We start from the raw sequence: 23,499 nt of genomic DNA on the forward strand, positions 1-23,499 counted from the left end.
TTCGGCATTGATTCAGTATTCTCCAGCAGAAGCAATCAATTTAAGACATTGTTGGGCTGGAGTTTCTGTAGAAATGTTAAACAAGGGGTTTATAAAATAAATTGTTTATATTCGCTCTTATACGCACAGTACACTCTTTGTCAAAGTGAGATTAATGTCACGTCTGCCTGCTGCCATTTCGATAGCTAACCAGTCTGATAAATGTCTGAGTGAAGTTGACAAAATAATATTTATAATTACGACAGAGTGTACTACGTGCTTAACTTAGACATAACAAGTATAAATTTTGACCATTCCGCATAAACAAGGTTTTAACAGTGCTACTAAATGATTGTGAATGAATGAAACATACTAATACGAACTCATCTTGAGACCAGCGATCCAGCGGTCAGCGAGAAACTGAGAAACGGTACATGTTGTATGCGCATGAAGGAACAGGTTGAACCGCAGTGGTAGAAGTGTGTTTTGCAAATATCTCCCCTAGTTTTTGTTTTTATTTGGGTTATTATCAGTGTGGCAGATTATAAGTTGCTGCTATAGTAAGCAACAGAAGCGGTGTCATTTAGTAGTGGATATCATTCGAATTCTGTAATTCGAAGACTTATTCATCCCACTGGAATGTAATGTTAATCGAGAACTATCGTGCCGGTACTACGATTACGAAGATAACATTCCTTCAGTGGTGTTGTTTGCCTATTGAGTTGTGGTGTTGGTGAAGATGCTGTAGCAGTGGAGTTAATCATAAATGCCGTGGGAAGCAAAGGAAGGATTGTCCTTCAGTCAGTATTAGTAGTTAGCAGGTACGCGTTGAAGTTGTATGATGTGCGAGGTGTCTTTCTACGGTAGACAGCTCTTACCCTACTTAGGTTGGTTGACAGTCCCAGAATTTGATGACACCGCAGCAATACACACCAACTAGTCAAACATCCCACTAGAAACAACTGCTGAGAATTGCAAAAGATTCTTTGCTGAAAAGTGAGACGTAGACAGTCTAAACATCGAAGTTGGTTGCAATCGCTTCATCCGCGACAGCTCTTCAAACAGAACGAGTGTTTGGGCGTTTTGTTTTGTCCCACCGCGGACCTCTAAATTGGCCTAAATTAGGTAAGTACGACTATATTTCATATTCATTTTTATCAGCGTCGACAGTCTAACTTGTAGTGCGGGACGCATATTACTTCCATCGTGCGGAATGACGATGGAGCATAAATTAATGTGATAATCAGCGGATTTTTTTCTCACAGAGTTTGAACCAACGACCGCAAGAAATCTGTTGCTCAAAGTGACTTCTTGTTTTGTGTTTTTACATTTCAAGAGGTCAACTAACGGCAAAGCATATTAAAGTGAAAGTAGCAGTGCATCTAACCAGTACCTACCGAAGCAGGATGGAGCATATGTAAGAACGAAGGACATGACTAGGTCGTCATAAAACCAGTATTAGGATCACCCCCATTCTCGTCACGATCTGAAACAGAGTGCCAGCTCATACGAGCCTAGTTGGAATTAAATAACAGACGCAAAAGGTAAATATGGTTTTTATTGATAGGGACGAAGTGGCGTATGAAATTGTGTTCTTATCATGACATCTGTGTTGTCACGCTATGGCATACTCTGTCAATCAAAACGAATGATTGTTAAAGGGAAGTGTTCAAAGAAAATGTACATTGCGACAGAAAGGTGACAAAAATATAAGTGTGTTATAACGGTTTTGTGCCATTCCTTAGCTCAGCTCAGTGATAATCTGAGCCACTACTTTGAAACAAGTTGATGCAACTATGGAAATGTTTGATAAACACTCTGTTGCAGAATAGCCAACTGATAGGAGCAATTTGGTATCAGATTAGTAGCTGATAAGGGGAAACTTGACTTATTAATTAAACTATAATAAATTACGATTTGCAGACTAGTTGATTTTTCACAGGAGATTTTTCCTGTGTCCTCTAGTTGGTAAAGATCGTGTGTCGGAAACTGATTAATCGCAGACAATTTTCACCAGCTTGTTTGGTTTGACTTGAAGGTGTCGCAGATGAGATAGAGCACAGTTTTGCCTCACGGAGGAACCGTATGTGAAGATTGGTCTGAAAACACATTTGAAAGCAGTAGCTTACTATTCAGTTGAAGAGACGATCTTCGGTTGATCAACGAGTGCAAGGAACCCTTCTGACTATTGATTTAGTTGATTTATCAATTAGTCAAAACGCAGCTTTTCGTCCATCATTAGTCCCAGTTGACATTAACAGATGTAGGAGAACTTCTTGCAGCTCTTCTTCGTGTGAAAAGTATCGCTGAACAAGCTTAACTATAGAAAACTCAAAGAAATCCTATAGCATATGACGCAATGATTTTTTTCACTAAGTTATTTGCGCGAGATGAAGATGAACAATGAACATGTTGCATTTGAGAAACCGATTAACTCCTTTGAAAACTGAACTCGAACTCCAAAATAAATCGTGGTTTTCAATCGCAGAACAACGATATGGAAGTCAATAGATTGTATCGTTTAAATGTTACAATAAATTGATACCTAGTAGCTGTTATGATGGGGCCCTCCTTAGCCGTGCGGTAAAACGCGGCTACAAAGCAAGACCATGCTGAGGGTGGCTGGGTTCGATTCCCGGTGCCGGTCTAGACAATTTTCGGATTGGAAATTGTCTCGACTTCCCTGGGCATAAAAGTATCATCGTGTTAGCCTCATGATATACGAATGCAAAAATGGTAACTTGGCTTAGAAACCTCGCAGTTAATAACTGTGGAAGTGCTTAATGAACACTAAGCTGTGAGGCGGCTCTGTCCCAGTGTGGGGATGTTATGCCAATAAGAAGAAGAAGAAGAAGCTGTTATGATATTGATCTCTCAAAAAACATTATAGATTGCAGCAATAGTCTAAATATCTTACTCCGTCCATTTAAATCAACTATCAGTCTCGTGTATAGTAACACCATCAAGCTGATCTTAAACATATCAATATTGAACTTCCGAACAATAGCCTCAAAAATGATATTTATCTCAAATTCCGCAGAGACATCATACTTGAATGAGATATCATACTTAAATTTTTGACTTATGCTAACTAGTCAATAATTATTAGCTTTGTGAAAGCTGGCAACGTTTTATAACTTCGTGCTTCGTGAATTTCGGATATCTGATCCAATGGGTAATTCCGCCTTGACTACTAAGTCAGAGAATTCTAAAATAAACTTCAAGATAGTATATTTTGCCTTCCAAACAATTGTGCAGCATACGATAGTTCTCCATGTTTCTTAGATGTCGTTAGTACTAGTTTTACTGGTCGTTTCATGTACACTAAAGCTGTCAAAATGCATACATTTCCAACTAATATTTTTTAATCAAAATTAATGCTTCTAGAACTCACCTTGGGATTTCTAGATCTCGAAGTCTCCCTGACGCGCTTTGTGATTTTCCAAACCACAATCCATTTTCCAGCGGCCTTCCAAACGCACTTGGTGGTTTTCCAAACCAAAATGCAGAATCGGTAGCAATTCAACCCACTTTACCGTGGAGGCACCATATTTGACGCAGTTAAGAAAATTTTGAAAAGAATAATTATTGAAAAAGTAATTGCAAAATGGATTCGCCTAATATTCTGCATAACGAGCTTTCTACTATTATAGAATGTGTACAAATAATGAAACTTCGAAATATAAGTTTATTTCTTAGTTTTTTAGTCTGTTTTTATGTGGTACTTGAGGTGCTCAACTTGACGCACTAGTTTTACCATGTTCCTAATTTGACGCAAAGTTGTTCCTAATTTGACGCACTTTGAAATTGTGTTAAACTCCATCAAATAAACGCCTTATTTTTTGTTTATATAATGACAGTGCAAAATAACTTTGCACGTCATAAAACAACAAGTTAATTCATTTTACAAAGCAGCATTTCATTTATTTTTGTTCAGTTGTTCTGCAAGTTATATGCTACGTGGCATATAAGAGTTTTGTTAGTTTCATGTACCCAATGCATCAATCAAAATGCTTCTCAATTAGGTGTAAGAGTAATGTCAAAACATATATTCACGGGAGAACTAACTTTGACATTTCATTGCATAACCAGCCTATCATGGTCTGTTGCATTTGTAATAAAAACCACTTTCTTTGGTAAACTGCAATTTTGAATCTATAAACTGAGACAGATACAAGGAACGCAACCTGTATATGAACATTTTTAGAACATCGTTGAAGCTACCAATATGCAAATGCTACTTGACCAGCATATATATATCTCAAAAATATGAGCTGTCCGTCTATATACATTTTTTCAATAAACTATTAACGTAAACTGAAGCTTATATAAGAAAGGCAGGCATATTTTTGTTTGATTTCCTATTCAGGGTTGCCTGACTAGTGGCTTGCATAGCAATAGAGTAATTAATTAAAATTGCGTTCATTTTTTTGGCATGTTAGAATTTCGTACAGAGAAAGTAAATTGAATTGTATGATACTAATTTATTATATAATATTATTTTCTCGCGAAAATCTCAAAACCAGCAAAGAAAAACTGCATAATTACCAAATACCGTGTAAAAAACGCGTGAAAAAAAACGCATCAAAATCGAAGACAGTATAAGGCATACTACCATGGGTTGGACACTTAGTGGAATAATACAATGTTGATTAATATTCTAAGTAGTAGAGATTTAGTTTAAATAAAATGAAAACATATTGCTTATTCTAAGAGTATTATTGAGGTTTCTAAGCACTGCATTTTATATTCGTCTGATAAGGTTAATTAGGAACATCAAAATGAATTGTGAGCCTAATTTGACGCAGAACATTTTGGGTTGAAAAATGCGTTCGAATGTTGCAATGTTCAGCATAAAAGGAAAAGCTTACTCATAATGCTCGGCTGTTTGTAGGTAGGGGTCGAAAATTGTCACAAAAGTAATTTTGCGAGCAAAAAATGATCATCGATCCTTAGTATTGTGGCTAAGAAAGCGAAAAATTGACGCATTATGAGTATGACCTCCATATATTTGATTCGGATAAGTTAATTCTTCATCGATAATATGCTTTTTATGCAATACTAACAGACCCGACGAACTTCGTTTCGCCTAAAATTGATTTATTTTCTGATTAGATCTCGAGTTATGAAGAAATTGGTGTTTCATTTGTATGGGACCCCCCCTTTCCAAAGCGGGGAGGGGTCTCGAACCATCTTAAGAACCTTCCCCGGCCCCAAAAACCTCTACATACAAATTTTCACGTCGATCGGTTCAGTAGTTTCTGAGTCTATAAGGCACAGACAGACAGAAATTCATTTTTATGTATATAGAAGAAGAAGATACGCAAAGAAGAAGAGCAAATAAAGCCATCTAGCTTGATTCTTTGATATATTTTTGGCGAAAACAAGTTTTATGAATCATTTGATATGAAAGTGCGCCAAGTTTGGACCTGCGTCAAATATGGTACTTCCACGGTACTTTGTGATTTTTTAAATTTCAAATATTTCATTCTTTGCACATTAACCACTTGTATTCAATTCACCTTTTGAAAGCAGCGTCAGAATCGAAAAAATAAAAAATAAAAATAAAAATAATGCAACTAGCGCTCTAACTCCGTTATTAGTTGAATTCTAATAACGAACCATTAGGCAAAGTTGTAGAAAAACCTTCGTACTAGAAGTCCACCATACAACAAATTTTGAAATTCAGCTTCTGTAATGTGTTGTTGACAAACTACTAAATGATCGAACGCAAATTACTGAATGATCGTTAACATCTTTGATAGAAACCTGTAGGGGAAAATCACTGGTCGGTTGTCGGCACCCCGACGTAACTTTTGACTGCCATACGTGAACTATATGGGCACGTTCTTGTTGTTCCGAAGCATATAGACGCCTTTCTTTCGTTTTACGGAGAAAACATTTTCTTATCAAGTGAAAACCCACTTTAATGTTTTTTTTTGTCATTTCATCGAAACGAACGGGTAAATTTTAAAACGTACAGTTTCCTTGGGACATTTTATCTGGTTTTACATCCTGCCACTCAGAATCGGGGGAAGCCCATATGGCATAATGTCATTTAGCATAATGCCGTTTGGCATAACAACCATTTGGTATGATCGTTGAAAAGATTGTATCAAATACCCTGGGCCGTTTGGCATAACGATCATTTGGCACAATGCCTACAACAAAAATACGTTAATCTTATGATATGAATATATGATTTCTACCTTTAGAAGTATGTATTTGCCCGGAATAAGGCAAAAGAGTAGATGACCCCTTCTTCAAAAGTACGCATTTGCCCGAAATAAATCAAAAGAGTTGATGACACCTTCTTTAAAAGTACGCAAAGGCAAAAGTACGCATTTTCCCGGAAGCAGGCAGAAGCCTAAATGACCCATTCTTCAAAAGAACATATTCGCCCGGAAAAAGTCAAAGTGTGTGTGTGTGTGTGTGAGTCATCCTCTACCCCTCACCCAGCTGGGGCGATGGTCAAGTAATACTACGAATAACTTGGTCAGATCTCATGCTCCGTAATGCTCACCGTACTCTTTTTGTTACGAAGACTAGTACTACAAAAAGGATTCACTTCTGAGGCAAGACAAGTTTCTTCAGTGATTGTAGGGAATGGGATGTACTATAGTTGTTCATAACAGGAACAGCAAAACTTCACAAGGACGCTTTTATTCGTACTAACTACTCAGGGAATAGAAGCTCGAGAAGACCCACCGTTGCTAACTTGAGCGTGAATCGGATACATGCAGCGTACTAGCCTAAAAATGTCGTGTATTAGCGGATTTTTGGGAAATTATTTGTTGGATTTCAGCATCTTTGATAGACATCTCAGCAAAAGACATGTTTGCTGAGGCACGGCTGTGTGAATCTCGGTAATATAGTTTAACATTTTGCTGATATCCTGGTAAAAAAAAATAGAAGGGTTGCGTACAAGACACGACCGCAAGGTAGACATTGGACAACGTAAACATATTATTGTAACACAATACGCATTGTAGTTTATTATGGTGTTATCTAAAGTATTAATGTTTTGTTGGTTAAAATATGAGTATGGTTCTGAGACACATCTTGATCAAATATGCACAGATAATTTCACTTGACTGCCACTGACGCCATCCATGCAAAAAAATATTTGTAGCACCTCCCTACGATGCGCGCTCGTGATTCTTCTACACTGCCGGAAAAAATATTTCGAATTCCTTAAGTTTTACCTTATGAAACCTTGAAAAATTCATTTCATTTCGTTTCATAAGATTCAAATGGAAATCAAAAGTCTACCTTATGAAATTCAAAACAATTTCTTGCGTAAAATATTCATAAGGTATTCTTATGAACGAACCTAGTTCACCCTGGCGTTCATCGACAAAGAGTGACAAAATAGCTAATTTTCCATTTTCATATGTTGATTGGTAAGTTTCTATACTTTAATTTAAACAGCAGAAAAAACATTTATTTATTGAATATTTATGCTTTTTTCAGCTAAAAAACAACGATTATGGGCCACTCGATTTTAACACCGGCTTTTTCATCCGCGTTACCAGCCTCGACCAGCACAGGATTCAAGAGATCAGGGACGGACGGATCGTCATGAGCCTGGCGGTCGTTCTTGCGGGAGTAGGATGCTGACCATGCCCCCGCTCAACAAAAGCAACAAGAGCTATTCCATTTGGGAGTAGCAGTTCGTACCGTAGATACCACAAAGGAGATCGAGTGTATCGTTGATCTCGGTACTTAATTACCGGAGATGAGCTACGGTGCAATTACTGCCATCGGATCTTGTCGCTGCGGAAGCATCTATGAGTGCTAAATATGGTGATAATTAATCCGACAGCGAGAATGATGGGGAAGATTCGGGACGGCACGGATTCGGTGATTTATATCGTCAAGGATGGACGTTTGACGTGTTCGGCTTGAAATGCGGTGTTCAGGCGATGACTGTGGGAAGCGATTTATTAGTGAGGACAATTTGGAGAAGCTCATTCCAAGACACGCGGAATTGATGGAAGTGGGTTGGATGGGTAAGTTTTTTTTTGTTTATTTATTTAAACGTAATTTCATGGGAAAAAATATCCCGAACAAAGCAATAGAATGGCTTTGATCCACTTAATTATCCCCAATAATAATTCTTATCATTTTAGGACCTCGACACTAGTCACAGCCAAAGCGAAACAAAATCCAATTGACTCAACGTATGGCGCAATGACTATACCTCAAGATCCGATGAGACTGTTATCGGAAATGCCAGAAGTTGAGGTACAAGATAATTACGACATCGGAGAAGTGTAAACTGTAATGCCAGCTTCCGATGTTCATCGTCTGATTTTGATAGCCCCTAATCCGATTGCGATCGTTATAAAAAATGAAAAAAAGAAAATCATGACATAGGGGAAATGACGGCTTTGGCAGGTTTTGTTCTATTATTGTCAGGGGCGTTTTTGTTGACCAAATTTTATGAAATTCGGCCACAATATTCCTTGAAATGCAAAGAATGTTTAGGCCAAATTTGAGCATAATTGGTTATAGAAAACCCCTTGACAATAATAGAACAAAACCTGCCAAAGCCGTCATTCCCCCTATGTGATGATTTTCTTGTTGCAGAAGCTTCTCGACCAGAAGCACGATGATCGATAATGACCTGCAAGAGTACTTCCACATGGCTCACTCGGGAATCAAATTCAGCTGTAAGGATTTTGCAGAACTGCATTGTAGAGTCCTGTCCCTGCTAACACTGACTCTACATGCATAACGGTCAAAAACTGTCATGTTTTCTCTGGTGCTGAGCACTGTGTCCCTGTTCTATTTCTGGTTGGGCCACAGATAGTTCAAAATCACACCCCTTCAGTTTCGAGTTCAGTTCTTTGAATCATTTGGCGTTCAATGTCTGACGTCATGGTCGTCGAAGGCTATCAACCTTGGGCCAAATGAGACTCGATGAAGTAAAGTGCTTCTGTTACTATAGAGCAATGGGTAAGCGTAAACTGTAAAAAGGAATATATGACGAAGGTCTCGAGAAAGAAAATAACGAATCGCTGGAACTTCTGGTACTATTTGTTAAATTGGATAAACGTGGCTGGTGCTGAAGACCACCAGCGACAGATTAAATGTCCAATACAGTAACAGTTCTGCGGTAGTAGAACCGGATTCCAGCGGGTAAAGAAAGCCATCACCCAATGTTTGCCAGCAACTCATATGAAAAATATATGTCTGCCACTGGTAAACAAGCTGCTTCAGACTGGAAAACAACCAATGAGGTCCCAGTTTAATTAATAACCATCCGGCAGGCAGTAGGGGATAAACAAAAGACCTTGGGCGGGTCATGTACCTCATACTGGTTCATGTCCGAGGGTTTATGCTAACAGAGCAAAAACACTTCCGGGGTCAGAAAAGCAGTTATTTTATTATCTAATGATCATATTATTGAATAAACTATATTATGTTTTACCTTCACTATTCTTTTATAATAAAAACTAAAAAAAAACAAGAAAAAAGCAATTAATACTTCCATACTGCATGTAAATGAATTTCATAAGATTATCTTATGGAATTTCATAAGGTTGCCTTATGGATTTTCATAAGGTTGCACTAAGATGAACATACTTTTCAATATGAGCATAGTTCACCTGAAATTCATTCTGCTTCATAAAGATACCTTATGATTTTCAAACCGTTTTCTTGTGGCTAAATTTCATAAGGTAAGTTAATGAACTTCGGAAGGTTTTTTACGGCAGTATACGGTATACGGTCGTCGTATTTTGAACAAATTGGTCTCGCCAATCTTCCTTTGTATAGAATGGTGACCCTGAGAAGAACCGATTAATTTCTAATAATGCATCTTTCGAATCACTAACAGCTGTCGACGACGACCACACGACCCATGGGCTGTAATCAAATTTGCTTCAGCAACTTCGCCGATGCTGGGACCGCCATCTGCTCTGCGCGACATTTCTAATAAAATTCCACGCGTACGTTTCTTATAATAGTTTTCTTATAATCAATAAAGATGGCCCGCATCTTTGTTGATCGGTGTGAGTGCAAATATTATGTGACCATAACCACACCTTAATATTCAGATTACTAACCTGTTCACAGTATATTTATGTACTTCCCGTGATAATTAACATGTTTCTTCAAAGAGTCCTATGCATTTCGGCTCGAAATATAGCATAAACCAGCAGTTTCGTGCCAATTTAACAGCCGTCCGCGGTTTGGTGGGTTTATCACTGCACTCCACTTCTTCTCAAAGGGCATTGAAAAAAATCAATTTTTTACACACTTCTCCGCACATGAGCAGCCCGGAATGTTGATGGAATGCAAATTAAACTTCAGTTTTTGGATTAAGTCACTTGTTTGAAGCGAAAACTTAATATAAACTGCAATTTTTGCCCGAAGAAGACGATTAAAAACTGATCGCGTAGCGAATGTAAACACCGGTACCGATATCAGCAAACTAATAAACAGGGTGGTTCAAAACTGATTTTGCTCCGCCACGCTCAGTGGATTATGTTTCATATTTTGTGTGTCGTTCGCTGGTTTCGGTCGGTTTGAATAAGGGCTTACCGTGCACAGGTCGTTTCAAGTTTGTATGGCAGTTGATATGGCGAGGTTGAAACGGGCTTGGTAGTCATATGGCTACTGCTTCTGCCTCATACGCAGGAGGTCGTGGGTTTAATCCCAGGTCCGTTCCATTCTCCTACTTTGTATATTTCTCTATATTTCTCATGTTCTAGCAATCGCTAGAACTGGAAATGGACTTCCATACCGTTTCCATTATTATTCCTATACCTTCAACTTGAGTATTCTAACGGTAATCTGGTAGAATTGGAAATGAACTTATAGATACAGCTTGTTTCCTACATCCAATTAGAAATTCCATCAGTTGCCCTCTCCTATCTATCACATTGGCAGCTCGTTAACCAAGACGGACCTCTGCCTCTCGAACCTGACCCAAAAATTCCAACAAACTCCGCATGAACTCGTGGCAAGTGCAGATGTATATTCGGCTTGCCTTGCCATCATCATTTCCTCCCCCTTCCCTACATTGACTTGCATTCTGACGTGGCAGGCGCCAGTATGACTTAACAAATGAGATCACCAGTACTTGTACATTGAAGATGTGTGCTAGTCCCAAGCAAACATCTGTTGGTTCCCTGTGCAAGAACAGCTGATCTGGTCATAATGGAGTAGCAATTACGAGCAGTCAATCAAGCTCAAGCTCAAGCTCAGTTGATATGGCGAGGTTGAATTTTACATTATTCTGATTGTGGCACTCCGTGATTGGGCGCTAGCGAAGGGAAGACCATATGACTGGATGAAATTCAAGAGCTTTAACTCCTTAGACAATGTATATTGAATGGACGTTCTAATAGTTGGGAGTCGATTTTAATCGAGGTTGCAAATCCTTAGCATATAATAATAAAGCCCCAAATACAATGTCGGCGTAACAGAAACGGAAACGGCAAATTTGACAGTTATATTTTGTGTCAAATTTGCCGTTTCCGTTCCGCTGACATTGTGTTTGTCAATTGTGTAATTCAACAAAATAGCCAGATTTTTTCTGTCATATCTATCGCACCAGGAGCAGATACTTCATATAAAAAGTGTGACATTGAGATTCTCACGTCCGAATGTGTGAGTGGCGATAAAAGGAAAACAAACACTCCTAGATGGTACAACTCTGCAAAGATTGGGTAAAAATGAGTATATTTCCATATACTTTTTGACTCTTTTGAAATCATTGTGATGACCCGATCATTTTTGAGGTTATGAGCAGAAGGAAAACAAACATGTTTTTACACATAACAAATTTCACATTTGTGTGCGAGCGCTAAACGTCACTCATCTCTATGAAGGTGAGCGGAGTATAAAATGCTATTTCAACGGATCTTTCCTAAGGTGCGTTCAGTGAAGTCTCTGGAATGTTGCTTTCAGCTATGTGGGTTCTCTTTTCGCTAGCGTTTGGAGGGGAGGCGCTGTAGCCAGTGTAATGAAAGGTTTAGTTTCCCATAATCGTTTTCATACAAACTAGAACCGGCTTGTTCTCAATCAGTTTTTGTTCATATCGGCTTTTGGAGGACACTCGGAGCATGGGACGGAATCAAGTGAGCGTGGTGGAGCTGAATCGTTTTTTGAACCACCCTACTAATATTCTTTGTTTTTTCATAAATACGACACCAGTACTACTACAGTATATGACAGTTTGTATTGTACCAATACTTTCAAAGCTTTGTTTTGGTACTCAACCCACCTTCACCTTAACTTTATTAATTACAAGAAAGCAGCTTTTCGGCGCGCGCGAGGCATTTTGTTAGAAATATGTCGCGAAGAGCGGACCGCGGTCCCACCATCGGCATCGGTGGAAGTTTATTCCCGCCGATTGTGTGGGTCGTACGGTCAACATTGGAACAGCGTATTTGCTGTCAAATCGGTTCCCAAGTAGCACAACTCTTAAATATAAAAAATAAATGAAAGGTTACATAATGGTTGGATTTAGGATGCTTGAAACCTTCAAGTCTCCGTTGATTGCATTTGGGTAATTTTTCAGTCATCTTGAAACTAAATGTGTTATCAGTTTTTAAGCAGTTACAGGGTAATTGAATTGTAACCATAACATTGAACTGTCATAAGCACTCAAGTTACAATAAAGTTTTTAATTAGTTACCAAAAGACTATCTGGATAGTAGATGCCAAGTAACAAAAACAACACAATAATATCATGATATATATAGTGGGGGAGCCTCCATCCTGATTTGAATTCCTAACACCATTGATGTCTGGTGCCGAATTATAATCTTGATGCAGAGATACTGCACATGCATACTTTTTTGTATATTCACTAATTTGGACATGAATTTAATAATTAAAATAAAACACAATGCGAATTATTCCAAAAGTTGCCAAACGTCAAACGAAGCAAGTTACCTTGCAACATCAATAGCTATGGAAGCAAATTACAATGTAACTAAATTCAGTGTTGAGCTGAGTCACATCAGTGTTGCAGAAAAATATTGTTACTAGTAACTATTCTTCGCAGGCGTACTAGTTGCAATGTAACTTGTTTATGATTTGTAAAAATGATAGGTTACTTGTAACCCGTATGTAACGGATTTGTATAGCCATATTTATATGATCAACACTGCATGTGAAATGATTTTGTCCATATCGGAAATCATTGTATACTGAAAAATTTCATGTGCACTTAGAAAAACGAATTTCGGTATTATCGTTTACAGTACTAAAAATTATCGTCTAGTTTAATATTGTTTAGTGCACAGCAATTTGACAAAACTATGATTTGTCTTAACAGGCATTAGTTTTATAAAATAAGGTAGGTCGAACGTACTTGAGTGTTAACTCAATACAGTTACAGTTACTTAAAGTTAAAGTCTATCTACTGCCTAATGCCTTTCCGAGAAAAGTTGACTTTTGCTTCTTTAAAAAATAATATCTCGGAAATTTGTATAGTTTTTTTTTCACATAGCTGTTTTTTCCATAACTTTTTAAACCAAGAACAACAACAGTGCATTAATGATTAGATGCTCCTTTTTGACCAAAGTGCTTGTTTTATAAAATGTGGAAAAATACTTATCCGGCAGAATTTTTGTATCGATCTTCCTATGATATTACCAGTGGAAAAAAAGTTCCATTTCTATTTATAAAGGAAAACGAAACCCAAAGGTGTGCATAAGTGATGCTAAAATTATGTCATTTTAAAATTAATAATTATCTAACTATGAAGTGTTCGTTGAAAAACTGCTTTTGAAAGATGTTGATAAATCTACGGCTTCCATAAGGGTCATGTTTTATAATTGACAGTACGAAAAGTAAAAAATATAGAGATGCAAATTAGCAAGAAACGATTGAACCATACACGATCTTTCACGTAAGGCAGAAGCATTATCTAAATCCAAAGATCAGTACATTGAAAAATTACATAAGTTATCAAATCTTTTGAACTATCATGTATGCGGCCGTTTGATGAAATATGCTCGGAAATATGCCTATTTAATATGTTTTTGGTAAATGATTGATATAATAAATAAGAAAACGGCTGTTTCTATGAATCTACTTTTAATTTCAAATTCGAGATTTAGAGATTTAATAATGGAGACATTTTTTTCTTTACTGTTATTGATACTTATTTAAGCACAAAAATGCATTCATGTTACTATAAATGATAAAACCTAAAAGTTGGTTTAACCGAGGGCGCGAGGTTTTTAGCTAGCTAAAATGATAAGTTTCACCAAAAATTCCATTCCGCACATTAATCTCTGCTAATATCACATAAAAATATCACTTCGCATATAAACATTTACCATTTGTTATTTTAACTTTCTGATTACTGACATTCAATTTCGGTGACATTGTGACCAGATTTGTTTTATTTTCTTATTAAATACATAACAAAGTTTCATGACAACAAATAAAATGTTGACAAGTAGAAGTCATTAAATAGTTACAAAGTGGCAATCAAGACCAGAATGTTTCAGTTACTGTAACATGGAAATGTTACGGATTGATTACAGTGCAACTTAATGTGAGACCGTATAGTTAGTTACATAGTAGCTCAATTTTTTGCGCTTTTTTGGTTGCACTAGTGTTACAAATACAGTTACAGTTATTAAAATTTCACATATAATTTTGTCGCATATCGATCACCGTAATTCAATTGTGACAATCTGTGCTACTTGGGCGTTCCAATCGAGCACAAGGTTGTTAAAGGTAGGAGTATTGCGTCTCTTTGTTTTTAATCCAGGCTCGTTATCTGCTACTTGTCTCAGGTTTTACCTCTATCCTTTGGAATACATTTTTTGCAGCTTCTCCTTCAGACGCGCGCTCGTGATTCTGCTGCTGGCGGAAACTTTCTGCTATCACCAAGCGTTTATGATTTGCCACATGATTTAAACGAAATTCGTCTCAGCTAAACCTTCGCTTCCATAAAATTGCAAAATTTCGACTTCCCAGTCACAAACAGTAACACAACCAAATCAGAATCATGAGAAAATTTCACTTGGCTGCCATTGATGCCATCCATGCGAATACATATTTGTAGCATCTTCCTCCGACGCGCCTTCGTAATTCTGTTCTGCTCCCTTCCCTTGTATAAAAAGGTGGTCCTGAAAAGAACCAATTTATTAGTCCTGCAACAAAACCAGATCCAGAACCATGCATAAAAATTCACTGGAGTGCTACTGACGCCGACGATAACCACTCGATAGTTTGCCACTTAACCGCTATAGATGCAGAAACCACCGCCATCGATGCCAGGACCGCCACCAACGGCATCGTTCTGTGCATTCTTCGTTCCCACTCACCGTGGATCATAGTAAAGAAATGACGCGTGAGCGTGAATCATGGGCCTTTTTATATCCAGAGAAAATAAAACTGTGAGTCATAAGGCCCGTACTTTTATCATTCTGATGTTCGTGTTGGGAATGCATGAATCAAATGGGATTAGTTGGTTCTGATATTTTTGCCGGGTAGGACAAGAATTGAAATTTTCAATAGTTTATCGTAAATCATCGAAAGTTTTAGTGAAATTGACAAATTGCTGGATAGTTTCCGATCGATTGATATATAAATTTCGAAAATCCATCGATAGATAAATGCTCTATTGACGTTCTTACATGATTTCGTGACGGTCCCCAATTTTAGATTCTGATTTAACATCCAGTACCTTCGGGTAAGACGTGGTCCAACGTCAAAAATTAAGACCGGACCGAGAATCGAACTCATAATCTCCGGTGCTCGCAAGGCTACTGGCTACTGGGGACCCATTTCTTCCCCTATGAAGTTATTTAGCTGTATGGTTTTGGCTGCAGTTGTTACGTGATGCGTATAAGAGTCCCATGTCGATTTTTGATTATTTAGATTTTTTTCAGAAATAAGCTTAAAATGACCTCATCTTTAAGAAAAACTGATAAAATAATTGGGTTTTGTTCTAGAAATTCGAAAATCAAAACCCACTTGTATTGTCCCATCTTGCTATTTATTCGCACAACAGTCACATTCCAGATTTTAATACAATCTCGCACAAAACATCAATGATATTATGGTCCATTTAATAGTTCCATAGCAATGTATACAGATAAAGAATATTATGCGCCAAATTTTCAGAAAGATTGCTGGTTTTATCGATTTATTAGAATTTTTTTAATTTCTCCATGTAAAACAAGTTTGAAAAATTCAACGGTATATTTCTAAAGTTGAAGAAAACTGACATGGGATGCTTATGCGAATAGAGGCAGTGTGGCACTTGACGCATTTAGCTTCCGCATTCTATGCCAAAACTATTCACTACGAAAACACTGAACGGCATCAGTTGCTCTTCAGTGAATTAGCGCTAATTCACAATACCGTTAAAACGAGCTTGCGTCGCGTTTTTCTAGAGAGATTGTAGCTTGATTGATCAAACGTAGAAGATATAGTCATCATCTCTGTTTTGCATCGAATGCAATATTCTAACCTCTGATGGAGCAATGATGGTGGTTTTTAGTTTAGTAAATATCTACATCATGAAGCTCGAAAAGCGGGAGACCAGCAAGAATAACTTTGATCGGTGTTTCATCCTATTTCCATGTACATGGAATTTTATATTTTTGGCTTCAAGATCTGTGTCGATCCGATTGAACTCTGCTTTTTGCTGCTCACTTGTAGCCGAATTCTACATTGGGTGTAAGTTTTAGAATTCACTTCCTGGGTCGACATCAATTATAACAAAGTTCCTGCAGTCACATATGTAACTTCTGATACGTAGGCCCTATAAATACATATGCTCCAGTCAATGTTTTTATTATGATCATAATTATCCCACAGTCTGCATTATCATTACTTCCCTATTATTCATCTTCTTCTATTTGTGGTCTTCCATTTCAGCACTCCAAGCCAAACCGTACACATAGCCCCATCCCGTAGATATGCGTCGCAATCTACGAGTATTACTGAAGTACGCCGTCGGCGGTGGCTTCGTTCTCCTATTCCTAACGCTGCTGGTTCGCTCGTTCAACGTGATGGACAAGCAGAACTCCGTTGACCACGCTGGGACGGCGGCCGAACGGCAAACTCAGCACAAGAAGCAAGGCTCGTTCTTCAATGGTCCGCCGAAAAACGTCCACTCGAAGAAGATCGACTGGCACGACTATAGTCTGATGGAGGCTGAAGAGAAGCGCGCCGGAATAGGCGAACGCGGAATCGCTGGGCATCTGGAGAAAAAAGACGAAGAAATGAAGGATAAACTGTTCAAGAAAAATGGATTCAACGCCGTATTGAGCGATTTGATTTCGCTGAATCGATCTCTGCCGGACATTCGACATAAGGGATGCCGCAAAAAGAAATACCTGAGTGAGTTGCCCACCGTAAGCGTGGTTGTTCCTTTCTACAATGAACATTGGAGCACACTGCTGCGGACGGCATCCAGCGTTCTGCTGAGGTCGCCACCCGAGTTGATAACGGAAATCATCCTGGTGGATGACTGCAGCACCAAGGAGTTTCTGAAAGATCAGCTTGATCGATATGTAGAGGAAAATATGCCTAAGGTGAAGGTGGTTCATTTGCCGGAGCGATCAGGACTGATCACGGCCCGTTTGGCAGGAGCTAAGGTTGCTACTGCTGATGTGTTGATCTTCCTCGATTCGCACACGGAAGCAAATACAAATTGGCTGCCACCATTGTTGGAGCCGATCGCTGAGGACTACAAGACATGTGTGTGTCCGTTTATCGATGTGATAGATTGGGATACGTTCGAGTACCGTGCACAGGATGAGGGTGCACGTGGAGCGTTTGATTGGAAGTTCTTCTACAAAAGGTTGCCTCTGTTGCAGAAGGACTTGGATAATCCAACTGAACCGTTCGAGAGTCCGGTTATGGCCGGAGGGTTGTTTGCCATAAGCAGCAAGTTCTTCTGGGAGCTAGGTGGCTACGACGAAGGGCTGGATATTTGGGGAGGCGAGCAGTACGAGTTAAGTTTCAAAATATGGCAGTGCGGTGGACGGATGTACGATGCACCTTGTTCTCGCGTGGGACACATCTACCGAGGGTATGCACCTTTCGGAAATCCTAGGAAAAAAGATTTCTTGTCGAGAAATTACAAGCGTGTTGCGGAAGTGTGGATGGACGAGTACAAAGAATATTTATACGTAAGGGATCGTAAGAAGTACGATAATACAGACGTGGGAGATATTTCGAAACAATTGGCTATTCGCGAGAAATTGCAGTGCAAACCATTCAAGTGGTTTATGGAGAATGTAGCGTTTGATTTGGTTGAAAAGTACCCTCCAATAGAACCGCCAGATTTTGCTAATGGCGCCATTCAATCCGTTGCAAACTCAGCCCTTTGCATCGACACATTAAATCACGGAGAAAAGCAAACTGTCGGTTTGTTCTCTTGTGCTGCCGATAAGGTTCAGCCGCAAGCAAATCAGTTCTTCCAACTGTCTTGGCATCGAGATCTGCGTATTAAGTTCGGAGAACTTTGCTGGGACGTATCCGAAAGCGTTCCAAATGCGAAGATACTTTTATATCATTGCCACGGCGGTCAAGGAAATCAATTGTGGCGATATGACGTCGATAGTCAGATGATAAAGCAAGGTAAAAATAATCGTTGTTTAGATATGGATGCCGGTCGTCGGGAAGTGTTTGTTAATCCGTGTAATGAAGATAACAAGAACCAAAAGTGGAAGTGGGGATTTGTTAATATGACGGCAATAAGCAATTGGAAATCCTACGGGGCGAAATTGATTGACTGAAGTAGTTCAAGCACGATGAGATAGAAAACATCACACGATTTTGTATGCATATTTGCTGGCTCAATACGACTTTTGTTGAATTATATGTGATAAAAACTATTCGGAACTAAGCACTGCAAAGCTGATGTTGTTCATTATGTTGAATTGTAAATTGTAGAATTGTACAATTTTTAAAAATTTCAACAGTTTACTTGCCATGTAAGTTATTTCTACAGATCCCGCATAATGATAATCAGATCCCAACATATCTAGCCTGTAAGTTTATTGTGTAAGTAAAAAAGTGAAAGCGACAAATAGATAAATCAAATTTCTATGATTTCCACCATCGCCAGACATTCCGAGAACAATGAGTCATAATGTGTACAAGGAGATTTCGGAAACGCCAATACAATACAGAGAAAGCAATAAAGTAAAATAAAGTAAATATTTTCAAACAAAAAACAAGTCTGTTTTATTATAATAAGTACGCTCAACAAAAAACATTTACATTTACTCAACTCTGCTATCACTTTTTTCAAATCTGATTCGTAAATCATCGTTATGCTTAATGTAACACAGAAATATATTATAAAGCATTGTGATCGCATTAATGTACAAAACTCGATACTTGGGGCTCAACCAGTAGAAATTAATAAACTGTGTTGGTGGCCACACCATCCAGTCTGCTACGTAGATTGTGGCAAACTTATCCTTCAACTCCTCGGTGCACTCCCTTACGCTGTTTCCCTCTAAAATACCCGCACTGTACAGGTAGGTAGTAATGAATATTGGTGATATTACAAACTGGTCAAGACCAATTTTGCTGAATACTGTTCTGATTGCTGTTCCTGGAAGAGCCCGATCCATCCACATGTATAAATAGTGATGTAGCGGGCCCTGTGAAATACCCACTACCGTCATGCATCCTGAAATGATCGTATTAAAATTTAGAGAGCACGGTTTGAAGGCTTGTTATACATGACTTTTTATGTACAGATACAATTTATCAAGAGATATCGCTCATAGTTTGAATAGCCCATGATTTTAGTTTAATTGCATAAAGCAATATATTTACAAAATTCAATGTCTCAATCTGTATAAATTAATTACTATTATATCACTAGTCTTCAAAATGTGTTATTACTATTCCATTAACGGTCTACGATGTAGTTTTGAAAAAAAGTTCAACATGAATTTCTGAAATACCTATCGTAACCTTGCATATATGAATAATAAAATAAACTAAATAATAAAATTGGAATAATCCCTTAAACGATAAATAGAAGTTAGAAGTTTATCATCTCCCACCCATTTTTGAGTAAATTGCCGCATCTCAGGCTCAGCGTCAGCAGTAAGCTAATAAGTGCTTCAAAAAGAGTTTTTGCTCAAAATAAATATTTATAGAATGCCCTCGTACGTCATTCTCACCTATTCGATACCAATCAAGGTCTCGCTGCTCACTGCCATCGCGTCGCATCTCAATCTTCTGTGCCACAACATCGCCCAGCATCATCAGCAGTCCGGAACTGATGGTGTTCGTCGCCAAAAGATATCGACCGAAAAGCCGTTTCCATAGGCGCCCAATTGACCCACTGGGTGGTTTAACCGGCGGTCCAGCCGTTTGCGAGTAAACCCTTTTGGGAAACCGCTGCCATCCTGCATGGTTGGACCGAGTTTGAGCAAGAAACTTACCCAATCGTTGCATTATTATATCTTAAATTCACTTTTGTTGCAACTACAGTGGAAAATGAGATTTATAATTATTGTACTCAGGTAATCTATTTGTTTTTCGAATGCCCAACATAATCACGAAGCTCCATCATGACCTATCATGTGAGCACGAGTAGGACGATGGGATTCTTTTTATGAATGATTCAATGAAAGACTTTGGTCGTAAGACGACCGTTACGTCAGACTGTTCTGATGAATTGCGATATAACTGTTGTTGGAGTACTATTTTGTTTACGTTACGAAATGCCTTGACAACTGTTTATCTGCGAGACTCTCTCTTCGCACAACGAAAAGGAAGGACAGAAGAATAAAAACATCGCATATTTTACGTTACGGTCGGCTATTATCTACACTGAAACGAAATCTGTAGCAAACAGTATAAATTTGGTGTTAAGCCCATGTGTATATTAGGCCATATTTTCAAATTTGAACGGTCAGCAAAATTACCAGTGTTCAAATTAAAAAGGGCTGAGATCATGGTGGATTCATGTAGCGTTTCATTCAAGAACAACAAACCCAGCAACAAAGAATTGAATATACTTCTATAAACTCACTTGAACTATACTGCCGTTAATCCCATATTTGTCCCATATGAATCGGAAACCCAGCAAAGATGTGACAGAAATGCGATTCACGGCAGTATAATAAAGTTCGATAAGTTCAACTTTTCGCAAGACATTCGAGTTTATCAATTAGTAGATAAGTTGTATCAATTCATCTACCTGCCCGGTAGATAAGCACAAACTTGTACATAGTTCAAGGATCTACGCGAAAAGAAGCGAGTCCCTCGACCATTCGACATTCAAAATGGCAGCCAATGTTTTCCTTCAGTATTCATAGGAACTGATTAAAATTTGTATTACATTGTATTAAATTCACTGAAACAAAAAACAATTCTTCGGTTGAAATTGGGCTTCCCACTGACAATTCTGTTTTGTAAACAACCCAAGCAACCAAAAGTTCCTTTAAGAGTACGTGTTTTGCTTAATCAGCTTCACTGAGCTGCTTAAGCGTAAAACGTACTCTTAAAGGAACTTTTATTTACTTCGGAAACCACTATTCCGAATTGATTTTTTCCAAATAGATGTAATTATTATTCATAATTTTTCGAGAACTTTTACGAAAGTATGAAGGCGAGGTGTATTTCAACAAGAATATTGATGGCTTCAATTTTCATATTTACCAAGCAGTACCAAGCGTTCTACTTCGCCAAAATATCATGATATTTTAAAGACTGCATCGTGATTTCGTGCTGTGCGGTTCTTTTCTCTCTTTACTGAGGGAAGTTTTTAATATTACGCGACGCTATTTTAATTTCAACAGTGCTTCTCAGCGCTATTTGTACCTATTGATCGTTAAAGTCGTCTAGAAAGGTCTCCCCGATGATAAATCACTGGATGAGATTAAAGTTCAAATTTATCAATTACTTGGATTTTCACCAGTCCAAGTAATTAAGATTAAAAAGAAATCTCGCTCTGGTACTTCCTAGAGAGTGTTTCTCAAGAATTTTATTTAGTTAACTTTAACAAGAGTGGACTAAATAATATGAAAAGTTTGAAAAAGGCCTATGTTATGTCCCATGTCCGTGTTACATGGGAACATTTCCGCAGGCCTGGGGGAAATTCCCAAAACCACACACTCAGTGCCGTAAGTGAGGCATTCCACGGGGGCATGTCAGTCGATCCTGAGCGACCATTTCGAAAATATTTGAAACTCTGCACAGTTTTTCAATTTCATCTAAATCGTCATTTTTCGATATCAAATCTTCATATTGAGTCACGACTAACTTTTCAAAAGGGTGTATGTGAAAATGGTTAAAAAATATTTAAAAAGCTGCACAGCAAAAACGGAGGAATGTTCGATTGTTATGATTTTTTCAGCAAAGTTAGACAACTAAATGGTGATTCTTAAGAAAATGTGCACAGTAAAAAAAAATTTTTTTTGCCTTTAAAAATATCATTTTTGTCACAAAAACTCAAATATCTCAAAACCCTATCTTTTTTCGAACGTAATTTTTTTAGGGAAAACGGTCCATTATATTAGCTATCTACCATAAAAATTTGGTGATGGTAAACTAATAAACAAAAAAGTTATGACATTTCAAACATTTCACAATTTTCACATTTAGTAAAAAAAATTTTTTTCTGTGTAAGTTATTTCGAGAATTGCAGTTTGATGCAGGTTGATGCAGAAAATGGTTTTCGTACGGCCGAGTTGCCGAATAATATGCAATTAATTGCAGATTTTATTGTTAAGGGACGTGATTTAAACAAGTTGTTTTCATGATATTTTGATTTAATTATTCATAGCATCTATAAGAAACTTAGACACGATCCAGTGTTGTGATCAAAAGTATTGATAGTGTCATAATTTTCATTGCACGTGACTGGCGAAAAATTCTTTTAATAGTGTTGAAACCTGTTGATAATAACGTTGATAGAAACATATCAGAAATGTTATTTTTAAGACAAAAGCTGCAAAATCAAAGATTTATATACACGTGTACGTCTATAGTTTACCTGCAAAAAATATACCTCTTAGAGAATAGACTTTATGATCGGGAGGAAACGGGTATCTTCAACAACAACAAATGCATGATAGGTACATACCATGACAATGCTCACGAAAAAGCAAAAAATTACTACTACTAAGGTTGTTAAAGATCTTATAGTAATTTTTTTCTTCAGTCAAGCAAATGACACCAAACTAGTCAGTAAAAACTTAAAAGTGATTTTGTTTATTGAAATATTACGAACAACATGAGTAGCCGCTTTCTCAACTGTTGTAGGCCGTTTGATGGAAAAAAGTGTTCAAAAGAGTTACGAAATCTCACCGAAAGCACCATAGATAAACTGAAAGCGACTGGTTATGCTCCAATGTCCACATTGAATACAAATTTACGCATTTGCACGTCCTGCCGTCTAAACGTTGACAAAAGAGCAATCTGTATATCATCGGTTGAGCAGAGCGCAGGAAGTTCGAAAACGACAGCAATTGAGGAATTGCCAGATGTATCGACAACAACTGAGGAATTACCAGAAGTATTAAGTGCTGAGAGCCTTGCCACCGTACCATC

General features: G+C 37.9%; 2 protein-coding genes across 3 annotated transcripts; one reads left to right on the plus strand and one right to left on the minus strand.

Moving 5' to 3' along the window:
* Positions 1 to 348: 348 nt before the first annotated feature.
* On the plus strand, positions 349 to 19,157 carry LOC134227267 (N-acetylgalactosaminyltransferase 6-like). 2 transcript variants are annotated; one of them, XM_062708637.1, is made up of 4 exons: positions 349 to 800; positions 867 to 1,104; positions 1,245 to 1,523; positions 16,846 to 19,157. In XM_062708637.1, exon 4 carries the CDS (start codon positions 16,887 to 16,889, stop codon positions 18,711 to 18,713), a length of 1,827 nt encoding a protein of 608 aa, XP_062564621.1. In that variant the 5' UTR covers positions 349 to 800; positions 867 to 1,104; positions 1,245 to 1,523; positions 16,846 to 16,886; the 3' UTR covers positions 18,714 to 19,157. The 2 variants fall into 2 exon arrangements, with proteins under 2 accessions (XP_062564621.1, XP_062564620.1); XM_062708636.1 differs by having other exon boundaries at positions 349 to 1,104.
* LOC134227270 (mpv17-like protein 2) lies at positions 19,138 to 20,647 on the minus strand. Its single transcript, XM_062708642.1, has 2 exons — positions 20,121 to 20,647; positions 19,138 to 19,618 (listed from the first exon to the last, which is right to left on the minus strand). The coding sequence occupies exons 1-2, from the start codon at positions 20,395 to 20,397 to the stop codon at positions 19,203 to 19,205; spliced, it is 693 nt and encodes a 230-aa protein (XP_062564626.1). The 5' UTR covers positions 20,398 to 20,647; the 3' UTR covers positions 19,138 to 19,202.
* Positions 20,648 to 23,499: the final 2,852 nt, after the last annotated feature.

The sequence above is a fragment of the Armigeres subalbatus genome, chromosome 3, assembly GCF_024139115.2.
Source record: "Armigeres subalbatus isolate Guangzhou_Male chromosome 3, GZ_Asu_2, whole genome shotgun sequence".
Taxonomy (NCBI): domain Eukaryota; kingdom Metazoa; phylum Arthropoda; class Insecta; order Diptera; family Culicidae; genus Armigeres; species Armigeres subalbatus.

Excerpts from the sequence above, each read along its gene's own strand:
- LOC134227267 (XM_062708636.1), top strand. The coding sequence starts at position 16,887 with ATGCGTCGCAATCTACGAGTATTACTGAAGTACGCCGTCGGCGGTGGC.
- LOC134227270 (XM_062708642.1), bottom strand. The coding sequence starts at position 20,397 with ATGCAACGATTGGGTAAGTTTCTTGCTCAAACTCGGTCCAACCATGCA. Across the intron at positions 19,619-20,120 it reads CCTTGATTGGTATCGAATAG|GATGCATGACGGTAGTGGGT; the intron begins GTGAGAATGACG and ends CGATCATTTCAG.